Source organism: Lampris incognitus, chromosome 9 (assembly GCF_029633865.1).
Source record: "Lampris incognitus isolate fLamInc1 chromosome 9, fLamInc1.hap2, whole genome shotgun sequence".
Taxonomy (NCBI): Eukaryota; Metazoa; Chordata; class Actinopteri; order Lampriformes; family Lampridae; genus Lampris; species Lampris incognitus.
Genome location: NC_079219.1, coordinates 39,850,085 through 39,876,564, shown reverse-complemented (window position 1 = coordinate 39,876,564; position 26,480 = coordinate 39,850,085). Strand labels below are relative to the sequence as shown.

The 26,480-nt window shown below is 42.0% G+C and overlaps 1 protein-coding gene across 1 annotated transcript in view; it reads left to right on the top strand.

Moving 5' to 3' along the window:
• Positions 1 to 25,823, top strand: part of cep162 (centrosomal protein 162) — a 56,049-nt gene extending 30,226 nt beyond the window's left edge. Inside the window, exons 12-30 of the mRNA XM_056286985.1 lie at positions 4 to 210; positions 2,420 to 2,501; positions 2,653 to 2,875; positions 2,979 to 3,216; positions 3,699 to 3,859; positions 4,108 to 4,281; positions 5,442 to 5,573; positions 6,004 to 6,116; positions 9,512 to 9,611; positions 9,692 to 9,818; positions 12,239 to 12,402; positions 13,966 to 14,070; positions 14,211 to 14,450; positions 18,737 to 18,928; positions 20,129 to 20,604; positions 23,042 to 23,183; positions 23,302 to 23,400; positions 23,542 to 23,676; positions 24,863 to 25,823. Of these exons, the coding sequence (XP_056142960.1) occupies positions 4 to 210; positions 2,420 to 2,501; positions 2,653 to 2,875; positions 2,979 to 3,216; positions 3,699 to 3,859; positions 4,108 to 4,281; positions 5,442 to 5,573; positions 6,004 to 6,116; positions 9,512 to 9,611; positions 9,692 to 9,818; positions 12,239 to 12,402; positions 13,966 to 14,070; positions 14,211 to 14,450; positions 18,737 to 18,928; positions 20,129 to 20,604; positions 23,042 to 23,183; positions 23,302 to 23,400; positions 23,542 to 23,676; positions 24,863 to 25,075 (3,323 nt within the window). The 3' untranslated portion in view covers positions 25,076 to 25,823. The remainder of the gene's footprint in view (positions 1 to 3; positions 211 to 2,419; positions 2,502 to 2,652; positions 2,876 to 2,978; positions 3,217 to 3,698; positions 3,860 to 4,107; positions 4,282 to 5,441; positions 5,574 to 6,003; positions 6,117 to 9,511; positions 9,612 to 9,691; positions 9,819 to 12,238; positions 12,403 to 13,965; positions 14,071 to 14,210; positions 14,451 to 18,736; positions 18,929 to 20,128; positions 20,605 to 23,041; positions 23,184 to 23,301; positions 23,401 to 23,541; positions 23,677 to 24,862) is intronic.
• The last annotated feature ends 657 nt before the right edge of the window (positions 25,824 to 26,480 follow it).

Genomic DNA, 26,480 nt, shown 5'->3' with positions numbered 1-26,480 from the left:
CAGCTCAGTCCTATGGACAGAGTGGAGGCAGTGACATGGAGGCCCTCCATGAGGCCTACAGACAGATCAGTTGGTTGGATGGTTCAGAGGATAACCACAGCCAACAGTTCTCTATGGAGAAGAGAGAAAGACGCAGCAGGTTCATAAGCCCTTCTTCCCCTCCCGAACCCTCCAGAGGAACACTTAAACCAGCCTCTACAACTGAGTCAGGTCAGCGGCTTACTTCCATACTTGGGCCAGACATTTGGCAAATAGTTTGTTGTGTTAGTCCTATATGTTTTAACCTACTTTGCTACCAGACGTGCTATCTGTTGAGGTTTGTATCGTAAGCCAATACAAGGAAGACCTGGAAACGTAGACTTTTCATTGTCCTATTAAGTCCTACTTTAATTTTTTTTTTTTCACTTGTCAGTTGTTTAACAGTTTTGCGGCTTTATGAATCTGTATGAATGAAATGGGATCTGTAACTACTAGGGCTGTCACTGTCCCAAAATGTTGAATTTCGTATTCGTAAAAATGTTGATATTCAATACCATTTTTGATACCACAGTAATATAGAATCAAATAAGTGGTTTGGATAATGGATGGATGGATAAAAAAATTACAATTTTATTTGATCAGTGGCACGGTGGTGCAGTGGTTAGCGCGGTCGCCTCACAGTAAGAAGGTCCTGGGTTCGAGCCCCGGGGTAGTCCAACCTTGGGGGTCGTCCTGTGTGGAGTTTGCATGTTCTCCCCGTGTCTGCGTGGGTTTCCTCCGGGGACTCCGGTTTCCTCCCACGGTCCAAAGACATATAAGTCAAGTGTATCGGCCATACTAAATTGTCCCTAGGTATGAATGTGGGTGGGTGTGTGTGTGTGTATGTTGGCCCTGTGTGATAGTCTGGCGGCCTGTCCAGGGTGTCTCCCTGCCTGCGCCCAGTGACTGCTGGGATAGGCTCCAGCATCCCTGCGACCCTGAGAGCAGGATAAGCAGTTCAGAAAATGGATGGATTTATTTGATCAGAACAGAAAGAACAAAGAACAGGAAAAAAAAATTATTGAATTTTTTTCTCCAAACACTGGAAAAAAACTTGCTTATAATTAAAAATTGCCGATAGACATCTTTTGTATGATAATGATGTAAATTGACCAAGTATAAAGACTTGGTCAATTTAAATTAAAATAGCCTATATTAGATCAACAACTAACCAAGATGAGACACATTTTCATGGTCTGTGAATAAGATCGTTTTGCACATTATTTTACACACCAGAAACGCCGACAATTTCTGGTATTTTTCACCAAACGTTTCTTTTGTCTGTCTCGGTACACCGGCAGAATTGAGTCCCACAGCTCAGGAAAACTCAACATGGTAAATCAGCTTCTCCTCCATGTTGTTGGAAAAAGCAAACTAATATTTTCAAAGGGAAGCATTTTGACAAATGGTGTTCTCTCGCATAGCATGAGTGGGGCATCTCATTCATGCTACTCAGAGAACCGAGGTTACAGAAGTTACCTAAAGTTTCTCTGAATTCCAGTGGTTAATAGCTGCTATGAACTTTGTTGTGTGGCTGGATCAAAGTTTAAACTTTTGAGTTTGATTTCAGTTTTTGTCAGTGCGCCACCAGCTTGCCTCAGATATCCCATCTTGTCTTGCACGGGTGGTCAGTGACCCCTAATTAAAAGTGAATGGAAGCAGCAGTGAAAATTGGCTTCACCACTTCCAGTGTGACTTCAGCCAGGCTGGTATTGAATGTGTGACAACACTAAAGATGGGTATTGTAAAATTTCAGAATCAATACTTATCAATAATAAATATTTTTGGGGACCCTAGTTACAACAATGTGAGGCATGTAACATCTAATAACTGATACAGCATTTATTTACAGTAATTAGTGTTCAGTCACAGTAGTCTTTCTTTCGAAAGGACTACTACTATCAGTTGCTCCCGTTAGGGGTCACCATAGCAGATCATCTGTTTCCATCTCTTCCTGTCCTCTGCATCTTCCTCTGTCACACCAGCCACCTGCATGTCCTCCCTCATCACATCCATAAACCTCCTCTTTGGCCTTCCTCTTCCCTGGCAGCTCCATATTCAGCATCCTTCCCCCAATATACCCAGCATCTCTCCTCCACACATGTCCAAACCATCTCAATCTTGCCTCTCTTGCTTTGTCTCTAAACTGTCCAACCTGAGCTGTCCCTCTAATATACTCGTTCCTAATACTGTCCTTCTCTGTCACTCCCAATGAAAATCTTAGCATCTTCAACTCTGCCACCACTTTGTCTTAAGTCCTTGAAAGGACTAAGAAGTTGATCATTGAAAAAATCAAATGAAACAGATGTATTTTGCCCACACCAACATCGGGACAAGACCTTGGGTTTTCTGTGATGGGGGGGGACATGGCACAATATAATTAATTCGCATGGGTTTGCAGAGCTGCCCACTGCAGAAGAGCTGATGAGGCCCATCAGGCCAGAGAGGGATCAAATCAGAGGCTCTACCTACCAGTCTGTAAGGTAGGATGCAAAAGCTTACTTATGATTTTGTTAAACTTTCAGTGGTTTTTATTTATTTATTTATTTTGATATAATTCTTTGGGTCTACCTCCTAGTATTTAATATGGAAGATTGGACGTGTTTTAGCATGGTTTTGCCTTTTGACATACAGGTCCTTTGAACGGACATCCCCTGAGTCAAGCCCAAAGCAGCTAGCAAAGCCAAACCCTGCAGTGGGGACGAGAGAGTATAAGGGATCAACTACTCCTCCCTCACCAGACCTTCCTCTTCAGGAACTGTCATTGAGCATCAGAGATCAAGTGGAGAGACTTATGCAGGATCAGGACAGCTGTTTGCCTGGTGCTTTCACCCAAGACAGCGAAGCTAAAATACTGGTAGAGGAACAGATATCTCAGCAGATTTTTGTCAAGTGTCTGGCTCGTAAATGTTTGTTGTACTTTTAAAGCATTATGTTTTATTATGTACATTTTGCCACAGGCTCTCCATGACTCTATCAGTGGCCCCTCTACATCTTTGGTGAGGAATCCAGTTGTAACTTTGGGTAAAAAAGGGGCCCGCAGATTGACAGTGGCTTCACAGCTTTCTGGATCCTACAGATCTACTGTTAAAGCCAAATCATATCCACTTACTCAGAAGAAGCCACCTAGGCATGCCCTCCAACCTAGTCTCAAACCCACAGAGGAATGTGAAGAAAATGATGACTGCACACATACAGGTTTTATTGCTACTCACACACTATGTAGTTTAAATCGTTGATGTTTTCCAGATAGTTTATGTGCTGTAGTTTGTTTGATATGAGGCTGTCAGAAGCCAGCGATTCTTCTTTAAATATTAGAATAATGCTGTGCATATTATCGGATGTATTGATACAACAACCAGGCCTATAATGTAAATGATACTTAATTTATGTTCTTAATTCATGTTCTAGTATGGTGTTGCTGCTTGGTTTTCTACTTCATTTTTACATTTTATGCTGTCTTTACCAAAAGGAGCATATTCATTTATCCTGCTATTTCATATTCTCTTTACCTTTTAATGTCCGTTTTTTAAGGCCTATTTTTATTGTTATTTTTATATATACCTCCTGTCTACATACCTGCTGCAGCAGTTCAATTTCCAGGGGGAGATACTAAAGTGTTATCTAATCTAAAACAGCAAGCTCAGTTGTTCACATCAGTGGTCATGTTTTATTTGTAGGCCCAGGCGTAAAGGTTAGCCTCGAGCTGATTGCATCAGTCCAGTCCTCTGCTGCTGGACTCCAACATCAGATTGACTCCAGCGGTCTCTCCCATACCCCAGTTACACAGGAAGGGAAATATCTCCAAGAAACAGAGAAACAACATCTTGTAGAAGACGGTGTAAGAAAATCCATTAACCTGAAGTTTATTGGCTGAGACAGTTTGCTTACACAAATGCTGTGGACTACGGTTTTTAAATTCTACCAAGTTCTGAGCTACTGCACCAACAGCTCTGCTATTTTCTAGGCTTAACTTTCATATTATCGAGAAAAAATAGAGCATGGAAATATCTGATTTCCTTTCAAGTTCAATACTCTGTGTTAGATCATATAATTATCGATGCCAACTTGTCTATTCCTGACTGATAGAGGGAGCCATGGGGGAAGAGACAGGTGGAGGATGAAAGTTCTGTAGGTGATAAACTAAAAGTCCAGCTTGCCCAGGATGACAAAGAGCTACACTTCAGCATGGAGCAGTTACTGCAGCAACACAAGGAGGAGCTCAGCTCACTTCGACAACAGAACTACATACTACAGAGCAAGGTACTTGTAGGCATGAGAGTTCACACAGTGCAAGCCCATTTCAATAAAACAAATCCAAAACCATTATTAATTTAATGTCTTGTTGCCAGAGCAGAGAATCTTGACAGGATTGAGGACTTATGTTTACAGAGTATTATTTAGTTGTTCAGTATGAGGGGCCAGAATTAACTATTAGAATTAATTCAGAATTAACTCATTCATATACTATACTGAAAACCACACACATACGCACGCACGCACGCACCCACACACACACACACACACACACACACACACACACACACACACACACACACACACACACACACACACACACACACACACACACACAAGTGAAATGCTCTCACATACACAACTGAAACACTCTCACATAAACAGTGTATGAGAGGATTTCAGTTAAACCGGAAGCTGCTTCAGGTGTACCAGAAGGCATTTTAGTTGAACCGGAAGGTGCTTGAGAAAAGAGCGCAAATCATAATATGGGCTATTGAGTGGTGTTGGTTCGTTCCCTACGCTGATGTCTGCTCAACAGCCTGAAAGCAATCTTACGAAGCAGCAGCTTTACTTAACAGTATATTGGCCTCACCAGAGACCATCAGAGTCCTGTCAAACACGACAACAATAGGGCACCAACTGATCATTGCAACTCCAACTTGGAGTTGCATACACTGTTTAATATGAGAGTGTTTCAGTTGTGTATGTAAAAGCATTTCACGTGTGTGTGTGTGTGTGTGTGTGTGTGTGTGTGTGTGTGTGTGTGTGTGTGTGTGTGGTTTTCAGTATAGTATGTAAACAAATTAATTCTGAATAATGTCCCTCATGGCCCCTCATAGTTCAGTGTCAATTCGGTATGTAAGTAGTGCTTGTCTTGTCTTGATGCTGCAGGTAGTATATACAAAGGAGAGGATCAGGGGCCTTTCTTTCAATGAGGGCCCTGATGTGTTTTATGAAAGACCTGCCTCGCACAAGGGTAGAATGAACATTTAGGCATGTTGAGGGCATTGTGTATGCCTTAAGCCTTAAGCAAACTCCACTGAAAAACAGATTCTTTATGCACCCAATTTTTGCTGAAAGCTGCGCTTTTAAAATCTAGAATGCATATTATTCCACCTTCCGCTCTATGTCAGTGTGAGAATAATGAACCATTCTTTATTCCTTAGCTACGGAATGCAGAATATACCAGCCAGAAGAGGAGATGGGGAGATGCCACAGACCCTGTGACCGAGGAAAGACTCAAACTCATTGAGAAAGAAATGCAGGAGCAAGAGACCCTCATCCAGGGCTACCATCAGGTCCATTTCCTTAAGTTTAATACTATATGTCAGTTCAGTTTTGCCACAAATTAGCATCTTTTACAGTATTTATCACCAAGCATTCATTTTGAGTACTGGCTGTCTCTGTACTTTAGTTATTTTAGTTAGATTGTTTATTATTGGTTTTTTTTTTTGTATTTTGCTTTGCTTTTTTCCAGTAGTGGCTCAAAAGGTTTTTAATCCAGCCCTGTTTCCGTACATCAGTGTCAGCGTTAACAAATGGGCAATGTTCCCTGATGAACCATCAAATGTTGAACAGATGAGCTTTTAGCTTCAGCCATGTTTTTTTTGCTTCCCATGTCGTACTCACTGAAAGTAGTTGTGACATTTTGTTTTCTGTATTTCTTTTCAACATTTTTTTTTAATTTTGGTACAAAATAAGATGAACTAAAACTAAGATGTGTGACAGGAGAACGAGAAGCTGTACCAACAGATGAAGGCTCAGGAGGCAAAGAGTAAAGGAAATGAAGAAATCCTGTTTACTGAAAACCAGAGGCTATTAAACGAGCTGGCCTTGGCACAGTAAGTTCAGTGAAGTTCTGCTGTTGCATTCTCAAAACCTTGAAATAAACAATGGGCTTCAATCAACATTTGTTAATATTCACAGATCTGTTCTGAAAGAGTGCATAAGAACTATTTAACAAAGGGTGTGGCATTAAGCAATTTTCTCTTATTTTGGATTTATTTGTTAGCAAGTTTGAAATTAAAGAGCGATGAAATAAAATGCGCACAACATCCTTATTGTTCAGCCACACCTTTTGTCGAAGTGTAAAAAGTTCATAAATAATTTGCCTGATGCACGGAAACACTACTTTTGGTATCTGTGAGCATGAGACATTTATGCCTAAATAAATATTGACCCTTTGCACGTGACGTCACGTCCCACTCGCGGGGAATATGAATGCCATGAAGGACGGCAGGAAGTGATAGACCGGGAAATTCAAAAGCGAACAACAAAAAAAACAAAATATTACGACGGATGAGTAGCTATTATAGTTTAAATTTAAGTGATGGCTACCAATAGTCAGAGTAATGTTGTGGAGTTGTCCTGTGAAGTGAGTCACCTTGTAGGACGGCACAAAGAGCGATATATGGAGAAGCTAGCGATAGCAGGGTTAGCTACCGACCCGTACCTTCTTCCTACCGATGTGTTCACGGATCCAGCAAAATCGTCCAGTCTGCCCGAGTTCAATTCACACGATCTGTACCACTATATATATAATTATATATATATAATTTTATATATATATATATATATATATATATATATATATATATATATAACCAAAAATTATGCATTTTTGATTTAATTAACACATTTCATATGAAGAGGGAGGTATTTTTGAGATTTATGTGATATTTTTTAAGTGTTACCTTACATGAATGTGAGAAATGGTCAGAGTGGACATGAGAAAATTATTGTAATTTAACAAAAACAGCTAGAAATATACAAATTGTATATTTATTATTTAATTGTATTTTGCTTCATGCTAACCAGTACACTTGAATCAGTGGCTTCAGACACTGAAAACATTACTGACAGTTTTATTATGCCTCCTTGCCCCCTTTGAATGTTGTGGACTCAAACTTAACACTTTCTATGGAATGACCCAAATGCTAGCTAGATGGCAAGACTGTGTAACCTACTATGAAATGGCAAGGAAAGTATGAGCTGCTTTTGGTTACAGTCGATTTGAGTTTTGATGGCATCCTAGGGGAAACAGGTTAAAAACATACACAGCTGGCTAGCTATGTTTTACCTTTGCCATTATGAGGTACATCCCCCCTGCTGTGAGTGTAGCGCTGCGATTCTATAACCCAACCAGCTACAAAGAACTGGTAAGCATCCAGACTTTTGTATGCTTTTAGGTCAGCACCTGTGTATGGGGACACTCCGTTGGTAACATAGTGGTACAGATAGTGTGGATTGAACTCGGGCAGACTGGACGATTTTCCTAGATCCGTGAACACATCGGTAGGAAGAAGGTACGGGTCGGTAGCTAACCCTGCTATCGCTAGTTTCTCCACATATCGCTCTTTGTGCCGTCCTACAAGGTGACTCACTTCACAGGACAACTCCACAACATTACTCTGACTATTGGTAGCCATCACTTAAATCTAAACTATAATAGCTACTCATCCGTTGCAATATTTTGTTTGTTTTTGTTGTTCGCTTTTGAATTTCCCGGTCTATCACTTCCTGCCGTCTGTCATGGCGCAGTCTCCCTCGTCACGTGATAATTGTGACGTGTCTGCAAAGGGTGAATAACACTGCACAGTCATTCAGATTATTTTAGGATGCATTTGAAAATAACAATATAATTCCCTTAACTAATGCAAAAAAAACATTGGCAGAATTAAAACCAATAAAACACTGACTTTTTAAGGTATGTACAACCTTGGCCTTCTGAATTGCTGCTACTGGCTGCTTTGGCAAACTTGACCACGGGAAGAGAATGTGATTGTAGAGACCATGAAGATTTGTTTCAAGAGACTGATGAGTGTCTAGTGAGTCATTTTAGAAACTTTTGGATCTCCGCAATACTGTGGATCCCCCACTCACACAAAATCCATATACATCCACACACACATCACCTTGTACTCTTTACAATTGCATTTTTAGCCGAAGGAACATTCTAGAGAGATGGGCATTAGATGTGGTATTTCAGACCTCTGAGTTGTGTGCTCCTAACAGTCAAGAATCAGGAGCAGTTTATTTGTCATTTCACCTTATGTACTATGTAAACAAAATAAACGAAATTCAGTTTCCCCCAGCCCACAGCAGCACAACACAAAAGATAAAAACACATATCGAAAAACCTCCAAAAACAACACCACCAAAGACATACAAAAACAGAGAGAACAAAGCAAAAAAAAAAACACACACACAAAAAAACAGCCAACAACACAGTCCACCCAATGCAACACTGTCCAAAAACTCCACCGTCCAGAGAACGAACATCAGCCAAGATGGCTGTCGGAACTGCCGGTCTGCATGGGCTAGCAGTTAGCTTAGCATGCCCCACTTCCATGCCCTGTCAGACCGCCCTCAGTGTATCGCCTTCAGGCGCAGCTCCAGGAAGGACCGTGGTCCTTGGGCCCATCGGATGCAGCAGATCCAATGCCAGCTGTCCAGCCAGACACCTTCGACAAACCTCCCCGCCCTCCACACGACGACACAAACGCAGATGCAGAGAAAAACACTGCACAGTCGACACTAGGTGAGGCCGCTGCCTCAGCGTTTCCTCTCGGGCAGGGCTGTGGGCTAGCAGTTAGCTTAGCCTGTCACGCTTCGCGTCCGGTCAGACCGCCCTCAAGTGTTTCCTCTTCAGGCCCACAGGACACAGCAGACCAAGCTCTCTCAGCCGATTCAGCGCCGGCTCTCCCAGTCAAGTGAAATCGACAATCAAAATGAAAACTTAACATGATGACACAAACTTAGACATAGACGTGGACAAAGACACTGCATAAATGGTACTGGCTGAGGCTGCTGCAAACACAAGTCCGCGCTGCCATCTTCCCACACCGGAAGCCTCATAGCCTCATAACGCGGTATGAAGTGATAGGTGAGTGAAGCGCAATACTTTGTAATCAGAGTGTTGTGAAACGGGTAACCAATGGCAGGACCATAAGACTTGGATGATGTGATTAAGCTTCCTAGTTCTGGACAAGAGTCTAGCAGCGGTGTTCTAGATAAATTGCAGAGAGCAAATGTTGTTGCATTAGGCCCATTGTTTAACTATTGGTGTCTTTTCGGGGGGGGGGGGGGGGAAACTAGTGAAATACTGTTTAGTATACTTTTTTTGTAAAATCACACACCTTAGGACAAAAATGTTTCAGATTATTCGAAACTATTGAAAAATTATTGCAAAAAAAATTTTTTTTCCGCCAATAAGATTTCTATCACCTTTGACCAGGGGAAATTTGAACAAGACCTGGAGAAAGGTGGGAAATGCTTGCCCTATGGATCACACAAAGCACATCACAGAGTTGTTGGATCAGATGCACACCATAAAGGCAAGCAGCACAACCTCCATTCCATTCACAGCGCATCTCTCTTTAGCTATGCCATTGATCCCAGTTGTTTATGTGTGCAGAAGAATGAGGCCATGCTGTTGGAGGAGACTGACAGGCTGAGGCAAGAGAAGCGGGTCATTGAGGTAGACCTCCAGCTGATGAAGAAAGAGAGAGACTTTGCTAAAGCGCAGGTTGCCTCCACTTCAGGTACAGTAGAACCGGATGTATAGACGTGTATATACAGCGGTGTGAATTCAGTCATGTTCTTTTGAGTTCAGTCATGTTCTTTTGTGTTGTACTTTTGAAGTTGCTCTGGTCTATTTAATGTTAAGTCATCTTTTGCCCCTCAGGGAAAAGTGTATGAACATGACGACCTAGACATTAACAATAGGGTAAAATGGATGACTTGTGACCCACACAGTTAATCAACAAGTTATTTTGTAAAAAGCAATTATCTTTCAGATAGTCAAACAAGGGTAAATAATAACAGGAATAGTATTGTCCTGAGGCCCTATTCATGAAGCATTTTACCTTGGCACTCCTAAATGGCACAAAGTGTTCCGAGCTAAAAGTTTCTTTTTGAAACCGATTAAAGAAGCTGCTGAGACCAGCTTTCACTCAAGTATAGGGTGAGGTCTTAAGCTAAAAGGAGAGGGCGGCTCTGAGCCTGTTGCCATGGATGATGTTGTGTTTCTTGAATGCACTCGCTTACTATGCCCTCAGTGATTGGCTGACAGGATGAGTCTGTTGGTGGATTCTTCAGGGGGAAAAAAAAAACAAAACTCAGAAGCTTAGGATGGGTTGCTCAAATACTTCCATACAGTAGACTACTAATAATTGACGACAGCCACACAAATTCTCTAGTGAGTTGCCAAAAAGAAAAAGGACAACGAAAACAGGACAAATTGAGTTTACACACTTGCTTAAGTGCACCTAATTTATTCTGTTGACACGTCCACCACAAATGGTCTTTGTCAAGATGTGAATGACATACAGCAGACTGTACAGTAGATTAACAATACAACATAGGGAGGCACAAATCACGTCGCCATAGTCAAATTAATTAAATAATCCATCCATCCATTAACTGAACCGCTTATCCTGCTCTCAGGGTCACGGGAATGCTGGAGCCTATTCCAGCAGTCATTGGGCGGCAGGCAGGGAGACACCCTGGACAGGCCGCCAGGCCATCACAGGGTAATTAAATAATTAATTTGTAAAGAAAACGTGCTGCTGATTACATAAATTAAATACATAACATACATTAAATCAAAAACAGAATACTGACTTGATCAAGTAGGCTTTATTATCAAGCAATTAATAAAGCCTCTTACACGTATAGCGCCTCCTTAAATGACCATAGGATAGGCTGTATAGGTTTTTAAATCCAGTTTAGACTAAATACATTAGTCTAATAATGTAGAACGACCTTGGCTGAAGGGAACAAGCTGGATATGTCACAGCACAAACATAAACAGAAACCAAATTGGAAGCAAGACCAGCTTTTCCTTCTTTCACAACTTGTCCATGAAAGCAAAGATATAGTTAAATTTGGACCAATGATCAGCTTCCAGTTTAACAGCATCAGCTGTTAATGGCAGCAGTGATTCCTTTACAATTTGGTCTTAGTGACTTAGGGTCATTTATGCCGAGAATGCGGGCACAGCTCTCACTTTGATTAGCCAGTCCTTGTATAACCAAAGTGAGAGCTGTGTCCGCGTTCTCGGCACAAAGTCAAACATGTTTTCGGTGGGTGTCAGACTCCGCCAAGGTTGCCCTTTGTCTCTGATTCTGTTTGTGATATTCATGGACAGGCTCTCAAGGTGCAGCCAAGGTGAGGAGTGTGTCCGTTTTGAGAACCTCAGAATTGCATCTCTGCTCTTCACAGATGATGTGGTTTTGTTGGCTTCCTCAGAACGCGACCTCCAGCGCGCACTGGGGCAGTTTGCAGCTGAGTGTGAAATGGCTGGGATGAGAGTCAGCACCACCAAGTCTGAGGCCATGGTTCTCTACCGGAAAATGGTGGCATGCTCCCTCCGGGCTGGGGATAAGTTGTTGCCTCAAGTGAAGGAGTTCAAGTATATCAGGGTCTTGTTCACAAGTGAGGGTAGGATGGCCCGGGAGAGTGACAGGCAGATTGGTGCAGCATCAGCAGTAATGTGGAAGTTGTACCGGACCGTTGTGGTGAAGAGGGAGCTGAGCCGGAAGGACAAGCTCTCAATTTACTAGTCAGTCTTCGTTCCAACCCTCACCTATGGTCATGAGCTTTGGGTAGTGACCGAAAGGGTGAGATCGCAGATACAAGTGGCTGAAATGAGTTTCCTCCGTAGGGTGTCTAGGCTCAGCTTTTAGAGATAGGGTGAGGAGCTCGGACATCCAGATGGAGCTCGGAGTAGAGCCGCTGCTCCTTTGCATCGAAAGGAGCCAGTTGAGGTGGTTAGGGCATCTGATCAGGATGCCTCCTGGGTGCCTTCCTTTGGAGGTTTTCCGGGCACGTCCAACTGGGAGGAGACCCTGGGGTAGACCCAGAACTCACTGGAGGGACTTCATGTCTAATCTTGGGGGGGAATTAAAAAAAAGTGTGCCACGACTGACTGTTTGTTTATCATTACCTCTGATTCTGCAAGGTGATCGGAGCCTGGAGATGCGTCTTCAGGAGGACAGGCACAGAGAGGAGGTGGGAACCTTGAGGAAGAAGCTCCAGTGGTATGCAGAGAACCAGGAGCTGCTGGACAGGGATGCCTCCAGACTCAGGGCAGCCACTGCTGAGACACACAATCTCAAAGAGCAAGTAAGGTTTAACGGCCCCTGCCAAGACACAAGTTCAAATAAAAGTAGAACTGTCCCAGTAGTGTCATATTCTCAAACACACCAGTGTTTCTAAGGATCCGGTTTTAATCAGAATCTTTGATCTTTAGAGTGTAATAATAAGACCAGAACAGCTATTAGTTTTTGTAATGCCGACCTGAGCATTGCCATTTATCTGTTTGAAGGAAAAACCAAATTATCCATGTTTTTAATCAGTGCTCTGGTCAAGAAGTGACACACAGGAAACCAATACATGTTAACTGACAAAATCCAAATGTATCTCATAATATTCAACTCCACACTATGCACGTCATTTGGCAAAGTTTATACAGTCGTTAGGAATGATGGACTAAACATGAACACAAGTTGATATACTAGCAAATTTTCAAATAAATTAAATGTAGATCTTTTTATGGGCTTTTGGGCTTTTTTCCTCAGAAGCTCAGTTCTTATTACCATATCTAAGAAGTAAGTAGGTCTGCAACTGTAGGGACAGATATAGGTTAACTAAAAAAGTTTTTAAGACTCCCAGTCTCACAGGGGAATGACACATTGAATAAAATATAGTTTAAGTGGTTTTCACAGACATATCAATATTCACTTTGGTCAAACAACAAGAACAATAAGGTAACACAAAGAGTACATGTGTTTTTTGCAAACCTCATCACAACTGAGTCCTCGACGGAGCTCTATCAGGGTTCTCTAGCACAGAGACACGGATGACCTGCTTTATCGTTGTGTCGTGTGAGTGTGGGTGCAGTTTAACCCAAGTCAGGACGGCTGCACTGCACACACTCCACCACACTGTATCATACAAGCAGGATGGAGTCAGGCTTATATGGTCCAACCTCCATTCTTTAGGACAAGTTATAACCATCCATCCATTATCCAAACCGCTTATCCTGCTCAGGGTCGCAGGGATGCTGGAGCCTATCCCAGCAGTCATTGGGCGGCAGGCAGGGAGACACCCTGGACAGGCCGCCAGGCCATCACAGGGCCCACACACACACACACACACATTCACACCTAGGGACAATTTAGTACGGCTGATTCACCTGACCTACATGTCTTTGGACTGTGGGAGGAAACCGGAGCAAGTTATAACCGCTCAAAACATAATCATTTGTAAAATTTGCAATCAATTCTACAGGGGGCAATACAGCAGATCTTCCAAGTCATTGTTAAAACGAAGCAACCAAAAGAACAAGCGGAAAGCTTAAAATTGTTTTGCTCTCAGTCAAATAACAAAGGGACTAACTCGAATGCATTTAACCGAAGCACCCCATATGAGGAGGAAAGTAAATACCGATAACCAGGAACGGCTGCTGCAGCATTTTTCCTAACTTAGCAAGAAATACATTACCCAACTGGGTTGTACTTTTCAGTAACTTGCCATCAAGCCTTAGAAACAAAAACTGTCAACCTCAGCTTCCACACCTCACAGACACTGACAGAATGTATCATCTACACATATATGTAGCTGACTGTAGTGTAATGTGAGTCCATTTTCAGTTTAAAGAAGGTAACAGGTTTTTCTCAATCCCAGGTAGAGAAGCTGAAAATGGAGGTGGGGAAAAGAGGCAATCAGCCACAAAACAAAGTAAACAAGAGAGTTGCAGACATCAAGAGAATACAGGACCTGGAACGACAGGTAAACATCCATGTAATCCATTATGTTAAATCAGTCAACCACAAGAGATATCAAGGCAACTTTGTTCCCATTTGTTTTTATCATACGCCTTTTCTTTTTTTTCTTTTTTTCATTGATAAATGTCTTTTTTCCTCTGCTAGGTGAAGGAGCTAAAGCAGATACTAGTACATAGACGTCCCAGCTCTCTGCCTGCGCTAATCTATGCTGCAGCCTCTGCCTGTGAACCAGCGGCTCAGGACACTACAAAGACCTCCACACCCACCTGTGTCGTTGCCCTTTTAGAGCGCAGGATTCAGCGTCTGGAGGCGGAGCTAGAAAGTTGCGACGAGGAGGCAAGGCGTAGCCTGAGGACCATGGAGCAACAGTTCCAAAGGATCAAGGTGTGCATTAGCATTGTCACTTTACAAAATTACTACTTCGATGGGAATACCAGTACAAGTAACAATATTGTGATCCTATAACTACATTAGGCCAAAAAAAAAAAACAAAGAAAAAACAAAACAAAACAAAAAAAACTACAAGCGAACAATCAAATAACTGGAATAATAAAATATAAAGTAAATAAACTAAATTGTTTAAAATGCAATTATGAAGATGCATGTGTTTTTAAAGTATTTTCTTTCTATATCCATTGCTAGCCCCTTTTAAAAAGGGGAATGAAATGGTTCCATACACATTTTCCTACATACTGATCTAACATTTTCTTTCATGACAGCCATAAAATGCCTATTAACGCATGAAAATATAAAAGACACTGGAGCATGATGTTTGAGTAAAAAAGTAAGGCCTACTAATCTTTTTAAAGAAGCAAAGATTTACTAGCGAAGATGTACAGTATTGGAAGTAGTAATTATAAACTCTAATTTGTTATTAATTGGTATAATATAATTTTATCATTACTATTATTATTGTTAGTAGTAGTAGTAGTAGTAGTAGTATTTAATTAGATCATATCTAATTTAATTTTGCTATTTGCACAAGTGAATGTGTGTGCCAACTTAAGCATATTTCTCAAAATTAGCAATAAGAAATCCAGGACCCAAATTATTGTCATACAGTCTAAAGTTTGAACTGATTTAATTTATATAGCTATTTATTATTTTCTAGATATATTTGTTAGAGTTTTTAATGCAGGTATTTATGAATATTTTATTAACTTTTACTGGGAAATCACAATGCGATTTCTTTTTTTCTTTTTTTTTTTGGGCATTTTGTGTTTTATTGGATAGTGGACAGTGATGTGGTAGACAGGAAAAAAAGGGGAGAGAGAGATGGGTATGACATGCAACAAATGTCCCTGGCCGGAATCAAACAAGGGACATTGCGGTTATGTGACATGCGCTTTAACCATTCAATTGGGTGCCATTCGGCCACCACGGCCCCAACTGAGATTTTTTTTACCTCATTAGAAAGTGTGCCCTAGCTTAGGCCATAACACAATAACTTGCAAAAATTAAAACAATACATTAAAGTTATATATTAAAACAAGTCATTAAAGTATACATTAAAACAAGACATAAGCACATTCAGAAAATATAACATCTAAGAAAGTTGAATCAGTTCATCTGAACACAATGTGTAGTGGGAGAAACGTTTCATCACTCATCTAAGTGACTTTGTCAGTCTCATCTGACTGCAGGTATCCCCACCCTTATAAACAATACAGTTGCATCGCAAGTGAAACCAGCGATCCAGCGATCGGTTTCATATGCACATTGCCGTGACCATTAATTAACTAGAGTTACAATGGCCATGTGTACGATTCACATAGGATTGGGGGAATAGTTGCAATCACAGCATTGTAAGATGGTGACAGATGTACTCTTAGGCCAACCCCCTCGGTTCAGGGATGGTCGTTCCCTCTTCACAAAGATGGCCTCTTTGACTCCCTGTTCAAACCATTGTTCCTCCCTATCAAGATGTGCACATCCTCATCCTTGAAAGAGTGGCCACTGGCCTGCAGATGGGTGTAGACTGTGGAGTCCTGGCCTGACGTGTTAGCTCTTCTGTGTTGTGCCATCCTCTTAGCCAGCGTATGTTTAGTTTACCCGATATACAAGTTACGGCAATCCTCCTGGCACTTAACAACGTACTCTATATTGCTCTGCGATCTTTTGGATGGATAGAAACAAAGGTAACAGAACGTAACAGAGGCAGCCATTATTGGTGTGTGCCTCGAAGCCCTTTGTAAGTATTTTAGTTTCCCCTTGTGTGATCTATTCCTTGAGATTCAATTCAAATCTGTGTCCATATAGGCTGATTTGGTTTTCCGATTTGAAACAGGCAAACAAGACTTCCTGTGAGCGCAGACTGTAACTTTCAACTATTCTTGAGATTTAAGTACATAAAATATAAAATGAAGGGATAGCAACCCGAGAACAGACTTGTAAATAATGATATACCGAAGACAATCACGTCTATGCATAGTCACACAACACCATGAGATACGATATTGAGGGAGAGCTTCACCCTCAATAACAAATCTCATTCCTCAATGGCAATCTGACATCAGCAAACACTGTTCACACCAGAGGAAAGAAAGTAGCAGCAACCAGGTCTTTGTCTAGCACCAAAGGAAAAGTCAGACTTATGGCTGAATTAGAAGCCTAAATTTGCTGTCAGTTAATTTAATTTATTTTCAATGTGATGTCTAACACCCCATTTACACCTGATATTAAATTTTGATTTGTATACGGATGTGTTATCCGGATGATAAACGATCCGATCTTGTCTTTGCATTTACAGCTGGGTTTTTCTTTTTACATTTTTTTTCCTCCTTTTTCTCTCCAATTGTATTCGGCCAATTACCCCACTCTTCCAAGCCATCCTGGTGGCTGCTCCACCCCCTCTGTTGATCTGGGGAGGGCTGCAGACTACCACATGTTTCCTCCGATACACGTGGAGTCACCAGCTGCTTCTTTTCACCTGAAAGTGAGGAGTTTCACCAGGGGAACATAGCGTGTGGGAGGAGTACACTATTCCCCCCAGTTCCCCCTCACCCCCGAACAGGTGACCCGACCAACCAGAGGAGGCGCTAGTGCATCGACCAGGACACATACCCATGTCCAGCTCCCCACCTGTAGACACGGCCAATTGTGTCTGTGGGGACGCCCGACCGACCGCCCACCAGGTAACATGGGGATTCGAACTGGCAATCCCGGTGTTGGTAGGCAACAGAATAGACCGCTATGCTACCGGGCGCCATAAACCTAGTAATTTTGATGCATTCTCGTTACCTTCATCGAGATCGGATCTCTGTCCCCCAGATTAAAACCTGCGTGTGAGTAATTTGAGGTGGCGGCAAATCAGCTGTAGGCTAGGTGTCAACATGGCGGGTGTAAGATCACCAGAGATGCCGTTACTGTATTGCCTGTTTGTACTTTTTCTCTGTCAAGGAAGGGGTCATTTTCGACGTTTTTCTGTTAGGAGCAAACAGAAAAGAAGACCGGCCCTGTTTGCAGCATTTGCATTTGCGACTACTGTAAATGTACTGTAAAACAATACAATAGTGAAGGGTCTGGATGAGAGAACAGAATAATGAGCGACTTATGAGATTAACATTGTGCAGCTACAGATGGCAGGACATTGTACAATTTGCATTTACACCTACCTAAGATCCAAACACCATGCGAGCCAGACTACCGTCGCATGTGGTAAGGCAGATCTGATCACATTCCGGTCAGGATTACACCTTGTATTGAGGTGTGTTTTTCCTTATCCAGATAACATGTCCAGATACAGATTGCATTTTAACACCAGGTGTAAGTGGGGTCTAAAAAACACTTTCATTGATCAAGATGCTCAAGTATCTTTAACTTGGTACAGTCTGCATGGCTACAGTGATTATCAGATCAGAACTATGAGAGATCTTGGAGTGGGGAACAGTTTTATTTCATGTCACATCTCATATCTGTCTTCTGTTTTAACTAATATACTTCATGAGCTCATAGAATGTTTGTCTTGACCATTATGTCATAAGAAGTATTTAACCCTGTAAACCACATCATTCTTTCAAATTAATCAATTGATCCACCATAAGTTTGTTTCTGCCCTCCATCCCTGTTGTAAACATTAATAGCAGCAGACATGACATGTAGTCAGTTGTGTGATATCATTTAACCATGACTGAGATGTTGCAGCCATTGTGCACAATATGTAACCGTGTGTCATTGTTGACATGGAGATCTAACTACTTTGTAAAATATGACTTTATCACTGCCACTGATGGCATGGTGCTATTTTGCTGTAAGATCAGGGGGCGAAATTGGTCATCTTAAACTGCCAAATGTGTGGAAAATCTAATGTGTGGAAAATCTAACCACTTTTTATCCTTCAGTACTCAGCAATGACCAGGTCGAGTAAGTAAAAGTCCAAACCATGTATTTGCTCCAGCCATTTACTAAACCAGGTTATTCTAATCAACATCACTCTTCAGCTAAGTAGGGGAATTAATTCAACCGATATAGTACATGGATGGAGCAAATACACGGTTTAGACTTTTACAGTCTGGACCTGGGTTTGCCACCTGTACATAATGAAGCCGGTGTGGTGGATCTCCGCCAGCTCTACCTTTATATCTGGCTATGGTGTTGCAGTGCTTTCAAGAACCATTGGTTCAATTTATTTTATTTTATTTTTTGTGTGTGTGTGTCATTGTCCACTGTAGCTCAGGTATGAGGAGCAGATCTCAGAGCTAGAGCACCACCTGAATCAGAAACAGCAGCTGGAGGCACCAGGCTCTACAGTTCCTTCTGAGGCATGGGAAAACAAACTTAAGCTTGTCGAGGAAGCCCACCAGAAGACAGAAAAGGCCCTCCAGGAGCAGATCCTGTCTCTTGAGCAGCAGCTTGCCCAAAAAGTTGGTATAGGTGCTAAAATGTTCCTTCTACAGGATAAGCCATGATTGATAAGCGATTAGTCACCTACTTAATATATTTAAAGTTACAGTCTTGACAGTCATAGTTTTTGTCTGACATTAGGTTGTCAATAAGTTCAACAAAAACTATGCCGATACATGGTTATCATAAAGTGTGCCAGCACTTGACGTTCCAGACATCCATACAGAATTAAATAGTACTCTTATCTCAGCATCTTCCCGTTCCCAATCAAAAAAAATTTAATTTTAGCTGTTGATTTTGTATTTGTCTGTAAAGGTCTTGTACAAGCTTGGGCTACTTGCTAGCCTAAATTTCATTTCTTCAAACTTGCTGCTCAGAGATTGCTTAAACGAACTTATTTGGTAACGCTTTACATTAAATACATGTAATAAGTATTAGTTAGTAGGTAAAAATGCCCTTATAAGTCTTTATAAAATGCTTATTAACATTGTGTTAATAAGATTATAGTGTGTTAATAAAGTCAAACACATTTGCGGCCACTAGGTGGCGGTTGTAACATGCAAAACCTACTTTTTCCACACTCGTCTTAGGTTATAAATCCAATCTGCATAAAACGTTGCATGCAGCATCTAAGGACACTCATGTTTAATAAAAGTTATTAAATTAATTTTGATAGTCCCTGAAATGCAACATTTATGACTTATAAGAGCCTTATTACCTATTAACTAATGCTTATTATAGTCTTAATACATAATGCTAATAAGCTTTTTATAAGGACTTATATGGGACTTATTACCTTCGAAATAACACTTATCACATGCACTTAATGTAAAGTGTTACCACTTTTTTGTAAACAGTGATGCTACGTTTTAACACTTTTTAATTTAACTTATAATCAAACAACCTCCCTTCAAAAGCTTGCTTTGTTGAAAGCGGATAAATTAGATCCATTTCATCATCAACCCCAAGCTTGTGGCTCTGTCTCTCCCTCACTTCTGCATGTCTTGGTTGCTGTCATTTTGTGTGGAGGTAAAGAACAGGAGTGTGTCTCAATAGGTAGACCATTTTAATGACTAGAGAACGTAAATTGTGCTTGATTTAGTTATTAATTTAGTCTAAAGCAAATAGGGTTTCCTTGAGTCATACAGATCGCAAAAAAAAACCAAACCAAAACCAAATTTTATTTGCATATGCAAGCCTGTCAAAACTTCACCCAACAGGTGCAGCCCACAAAGCCTCCACAGAGAGTCCAGAGCAGCCCAACCCGACACCAGCGCCAGACTGACACAGCATTTGGGGTCCGCATAGACCGCCTGAACCAAGAACTGGCAGCTAAGACCCGCACCATCCAGGAGTTAACCCGCACTGTGGACCGGCTGCAGAAGGAGAAGAACATTTCATCTAACCCCTGCCCACGGCAAGGGGACCCACACGGGGACACCAAACAGCAGGCAGTTCCATCTAAGAAAGGTTTGTTGGTTCATCCGGGGGAGAGATGTGGAGAGGCGGCAACGTTTCCAGCCACACAACAGGAGAAGACGTACCAGCCCACCGCCTTCACAGGGAGCCACATCACAGAGGTGCTGCAGGAGAATGAGGTGCTGAAGGAGCGCCTGGGGCAGCTAGCGATACAGAAAGAGCAGGAAAAAGTTGCCCTACAGACTGCTGCCGCTCAGAGCCAAGCTGAGCTATGCAGGTATGTATGTCAAAATGCGTAGGTCTCTGCATGCCCATGCGTCGAGTCATCCATCCAGTTATCCTATCATTGTTTGTCAAGTACGTATACTAACAAGGTTCTTCTAGAGCTTATGTAACTGTTTCAACATTCACTGGCTAAATGGATTGGTGCAGTGTGATTTGTTGAATGTAAACTTCCCCGTCATCATTAGCAGCTTACTGATTGCAATGTGTTCCACTGTCAGTCAGCCCCTCATTCTGCTGCTTATTTTTTTATAACCATGGCAAATAAAATGTTATGCCTGTATACTGTTATTCTACTTGACTGCTAGTGTTATGTTTGTTGTGATGATCATCGTGTTTTGCATTTTGTGTTAAATTACATCAGTCTGACCAGCCATGTCATGGTCTACTGTATAATAATGTGTGTGTGTGTGTGTGTGTGTGTGTGTGTGTGTGTGTGTGTGTGTGTGTGTGGTATATATAGATAGATGTAGGAAAAAAAACAACGTTTAATTCATAGCTGTACAAGCCTGTTTCATACGTTGTGCACTCATCAGCTGCCAAGTTTTTTGTTTGTTTTTTTTCCTCCTACATCTATCTTAATATTCTGCTCCTCATTTGTTCAGCACTTTTATCAACATCATTGACGGTTTCAGAAAAAACGCTATATATATATATATATATATATACATATAAAACTTTGTTAAAAGAAACACTCAACGGTAAGGAAAGTGCTCAACAAGTAAAGAGGAAAATAATTCGCAATGGCATGAGCCAGGCTTGTACTGTTTCATAAAGAATTTACTTGACTCACTGGATTATATATATTCACATACACTACCGTTCAAAAGTTTGGGATCACCCAAACAATTTCGTGTTTTCCATGAAAAGTCACACTTATTCACCACCATATGTTGTGAAATGAATAGAAAATAGAGTCAAGACATTGACAAGGTTAGAAATAAGATTTTTTTTACATCAAACTTTGCTTTCGTTAAAGAATCCTCCATTTGCAGCAATTACAGCATTGCAGACCTTTGGCATTCTAGCTGTTAATTTGTTGAGGTAATCTGGAGAAATTGCACCCCACGCTTCCAGAAGCAGCTCCCACAAGTTGGATTGGTTGGATGGGCACTTCTTTGAGCAGATTGAGTTTCTGGAGCATCACATTTGTGGGGTCAATTAAACGCTCAAAATGGCCAGAAAAAGAGAACTTTCATCTGAAACTCGACAGTCTATTCTTGTTCTTAGAAATGAAGGCTATTCCATGCGAGAAATTGCTAAGAAATTGAAGATTTCCTACACCGGTGTGTACTACTCCCTTCAGAGGACAGCACAAACAGGCTCTAACAGGTACTATTTAATGAAGATGCCAGTTGGGGACCTGTGAGGCGTCTGTTTCTCAAACTAGAGACTCTAATGTACTTATCTTCTTGCTCAGTTGTGCAACGCGGCCTCCCACTTCTTTTTCTACTCTGGTTAGAGCCTGTTTGTGCTGTCCTCTGAAGGGAGTAGTACACACCGGTGTAGGAAATCTTCAATTTCTTAGCAATTTCTCGCATGGAATAGCCTTCATTTCTAAGAACAAGAATAGACTGTCGAGTTTCAGATGAAAGTTCTCTTTTTCTGGCCATTTTGAGCGTTTAATTGACCCCACAAATGTGATGCTCCAGAAACTCAATCTGCTCAAAGAAGTGCCCATCCAACCAATCCAACTTGTGGGAGCTGCTTCTGGAAGCGTGGGGTGCAATTTCTCCAGATTACCTCAACAAATTAACAGCTAGAATGCCAAAGGTCTGCAATGCTGTAATTGCTGCAAATGGAGGATTCTTTGACGAAAGCAAAGTTTGATGTAAAAAAAATCTTATTTCAAATACAAATCATTATTTCTAACCTTGTCAATGTCTTGACTCTATTTTCTATTCATTTCACAACATATGGTGGTGAATAAGTGTGACTTTTCATGGAAAACACAAAATTGTTTGGGTGATCCCAAACTTTTGAACGGTAGTGTACATATACTTATCACAAAAAGTAAGGAAATGTGTGTTTGGTAGATTATTTCTTTGTTGTAACAAGGCTTCTTGGCAATAAATCGTATACCGTTGGAAAGCCTGTTTATTTCCCTTTTAAATGGTGCCACATTTGTAAGGAACATGCATTTGTGGGATGAGCAGCAGAGCTGAGTATGTGGGTTGTGCCCATGAAAATGTTTCCAAATCTTCTCTGCCAATGCCAAACAGCCTATTTTGCTGCTGCTATTGACGCTTGCTTTGAACTTCTGGTACCCCAGGTGCTGACAATCAGGTGCCTGATATAAGATTTATTGCCAAGAAGCATTGTTACAACAAAGAAATAATCTACCAAACACACATTTCCTTACTTTTTGTGCTAAGTTTATATATAGTCTTCAGAGTCAGAAAAAATGGTACCACTGTTTCCTGTCTTTGCAGACTAAAGGAGAGTGTAACAGAGCAGCTGTCCTCCCTAAAGGCTGAACATCAGAAAGAGCTTGACTCTTTGAATGCCAGCCATGCGCTGGAGAACTCCTCTTCCAAAGTGGCTGAACTTACCAGCAGGGTCAACACTCAGGAGGTGTGGGCCCACAAACCAACCTAGTTCACATCCCTCAGTAGAATAAGTAACCCAAACATGCTGCATGCCACATCGTGACATCATCTTTAATCTTTTTTTTGTTTTGTTGTTAATTTAGATAATGTTGCAACATTTGCGAGATCAAGTAAAAGAACTGCATGAGGCCAAAGATTCACTAGCAGTATCCAAGATTCGAGAGGAGACACTTCAAAATCAGGTTAATCTATAACACGTTATAATATCCTTTAATTCCTTTGACTGTCTCGTTTAATCCTCTAAAGAAAGAACGTATTCCATCCTTATACAGAACATTAGTTGATCATGGAATTCTGTACCCTTCTTTACCTCCTGTGCCTAGCTGACAAGGCTGCTGGAGGAGCTGAAGCAGGCCAAAGAGGCCTACAGCCCAGAGCTGAAACACTTCTGTAGTCTGGAGAAGAAGATCTTTGACATGGAGCTCAGACACTCCCAGAGGGAGAAGGAGCTGCAGAAGGTATTCATGAGAACATGCAAAGAAACTCAAGAAACAGCTCTGTCAAATGCTCATCCTTGTCACATCTAACTAAAATGGAAGGAATCACAGGTCATCCGGGGGGTGTAGCGGTCTATTCTGTTCCCTACCAACACGGGCATCGGCGGTTCGAATCCCTGTGTTACTTCCGGCTTCGTCGGGCGTCCCTACAGACACAGTTGGCTGTGTCTGCGGGTGGGAAGCTGGATGTGGGTATGTGTCCTGGTTGCTGCGCTAGCACCTCCTCTGGTCGGTCGAGGCACCTGTTCAGGGGGGAGGAGGAACTGGGGGGAGTAGCGTGATCCTCCCACGTGCTACGTCCTCCTGGTGAAACTCTTCACTGTCAGGTGAAAAGAACCGGCTGGCGACTCCACATGTATCAGAGGAGGCACGTGGTAGTCTGCAGCCCTCCCTGGATTGGCAGAGAGGGTGGAGCCGAGATTGGGATGGCTCTTCGGAATAGTGGGGTAATTGACCAGATACAATTGGGGAGAAAAAGGGGGGAGGGACATTATAATAAAATGGAAGGAATCTCTGTATGCATTTGTCTGTCCTTCGGTTTTCTCAACAACCGTTCTTCCCATCGACTTCACACTTGGTGGGTGTATTGCTTAAGACTCGAGGAATTGCAGTGTTGAGTGTGAAGTTGTTTGGATGAGCAGTTGTCAGAAAAAAAATCGAAGGACAGACATACATACATATACATACATACAGATATGTTCGTCCCGTGGTGATCGGACAAACAGCGCTACTTTGCCAGTGCAACCCACATTGTGGTTGGAAGGGGGATTACACCCCAACAGGCACTCCACTAGTTCTGCAAACAAACCAAAGGACATTTCAAAAAGAAACAGTTGTGTCGCGTAAGACAGAAAAACATTCAGGGAAGTATATTTAACTCACATTTAACAGGCGTACATAACCGTAGCTTTACATATTAAATACATTATATAAATACGGACCTTTTCACAGTGTGCTATAGCTGACCTAGATTGAGTCCGTCTTAATGAACTAATACTTTCCCAGGGATAAAGTGATCTTGACTTGACCAAGGGGATCGTCCTCACAGTGTTCCTTGTTCACTTTACATGTCAGAAAGGGCAAGACATTTCAGTGAATAAGCGACCAAGGGCCAGACGTTGTTAACCCTGGATCCTTCTTCCTCCAGGTAATTCGGCAGACGCGACAGGTGGTGGAGGCTGAGCAGCAGTCGGAGGTTAACCACTGGAGGTGTTTGGCCCAGAGAAAGAGCCGGGAGCTGGAGGCATTTCGCCAGGAGCTGGATTCCATCTTGGATATCCTCCGAGATCTCCACAGACAAGGGGTGGTTCTTCCTTGTCCTGGCCGTCCCTTGAATGTCCCCTTCACCTGGAGGAGTTGATGTATACACTGACACATGCACATACACAGACATTAAGGATGTACATATAATGTACACATGCATTACATATCATGTATGTGCATACATTAAAGTACATACAGTAAGGATGCAACAATATGATGTAAGCATTTGGTCAGGACTTCATTCAGTTGTTTCATCTACTAGATGTTATACTGTATTGGCATTCAGTAGCACAAATGAGATTTTCCCGATAAAACTGATTTTTTTTCTCAAAACGTAAATACTTTGGGGCGTCTGGGTAGCGTAGCAGTCTATTCGGTTGCCTACCACCATGGGGATAGCAGGTTCGAATCCCCATGTTACCTCCGGCTTGGTCAGGCGTCCCTACAGACACAATTGGCCATGTCTGTGGACTGGGTGGGGAGCCGGATGTGGGTATGTGTCTTGGTCGCTGCACTAGCACTTCCTCTGGTTGGTTGGGGTGCCTGTTCAGTGGGGGGGGACTGGGGGAAATATTGTGATCTTCCCACGCGCTACGTCCCCCTGGTGAAACTCCTCACTGTCAGGTGAAAAGAAGCGGCTGGTGACTCCACATGTATCGGAGGAGGCATGTGGTAGTCTGCAACCCTCCCCGGATCGACAGAGGGGGTGGAGCAGCGACCGGAACAGCTCGGAGAGCGGGGTGATTGGCCGGTACAACTGGGGAGAAAAAGGGGGGGAAATTAAAAAAAAACAACGGTAAATACTTTGTAAAAATATTCTTTAATAGCAGTATGGATATACTTTTAAAAACGACTCGTTTGAAACTTTTTTTGCTAAATTAATTTGATGTACAATGGAAAAATAAATCCTAAGAATTTACGTTTTTGTTCAATTTTCTTTGTTCCGAGTATTCAATTACAGCATATTTGCATTATCCTAAGGATAGCATGTATTATTACTTAAATGCAGAGATTTATTTGAAGTAGTTTAATGTGGAGATGTTTTTGTTTAGTAATCACCAACTGCCTCATCATAGTGTACAGAAAGCAGTCGTGTATTTCATGACTCAGTCCCATTACATTTAATGAGCTGCTGCTGTGCGGGGGGTGGAAGCTACTGAGGCATGTTATGATCACATACGTATGTTATGCCTGTGGCATGGTGGCATAGTGGTTAGCGCGGTTGCCTCACAGCAAGAAGGTCCTGGGTTTGAGCCCCGGGGTAGTCCAACCTTGGTGGGTTGTCCTCTGTGTAGAGTTTGCATATTCTCCCCGTGTCTGCGTGGGTTTCCTCCGGGGGCTCCAGTTTCCGCCCACAGTCCAAAGACATGTAAGTCAGGTGAATTGGCTGTACTAAAAATTGTCCCTAGGCATGAATGTGTGTGTGTGTGTGTGTGTGTGTGTGTCGGCCATTATGGCCTGGCGGCCTGTCCAGGGTGTCTCCCTGCCTGCCGCCCAATGAC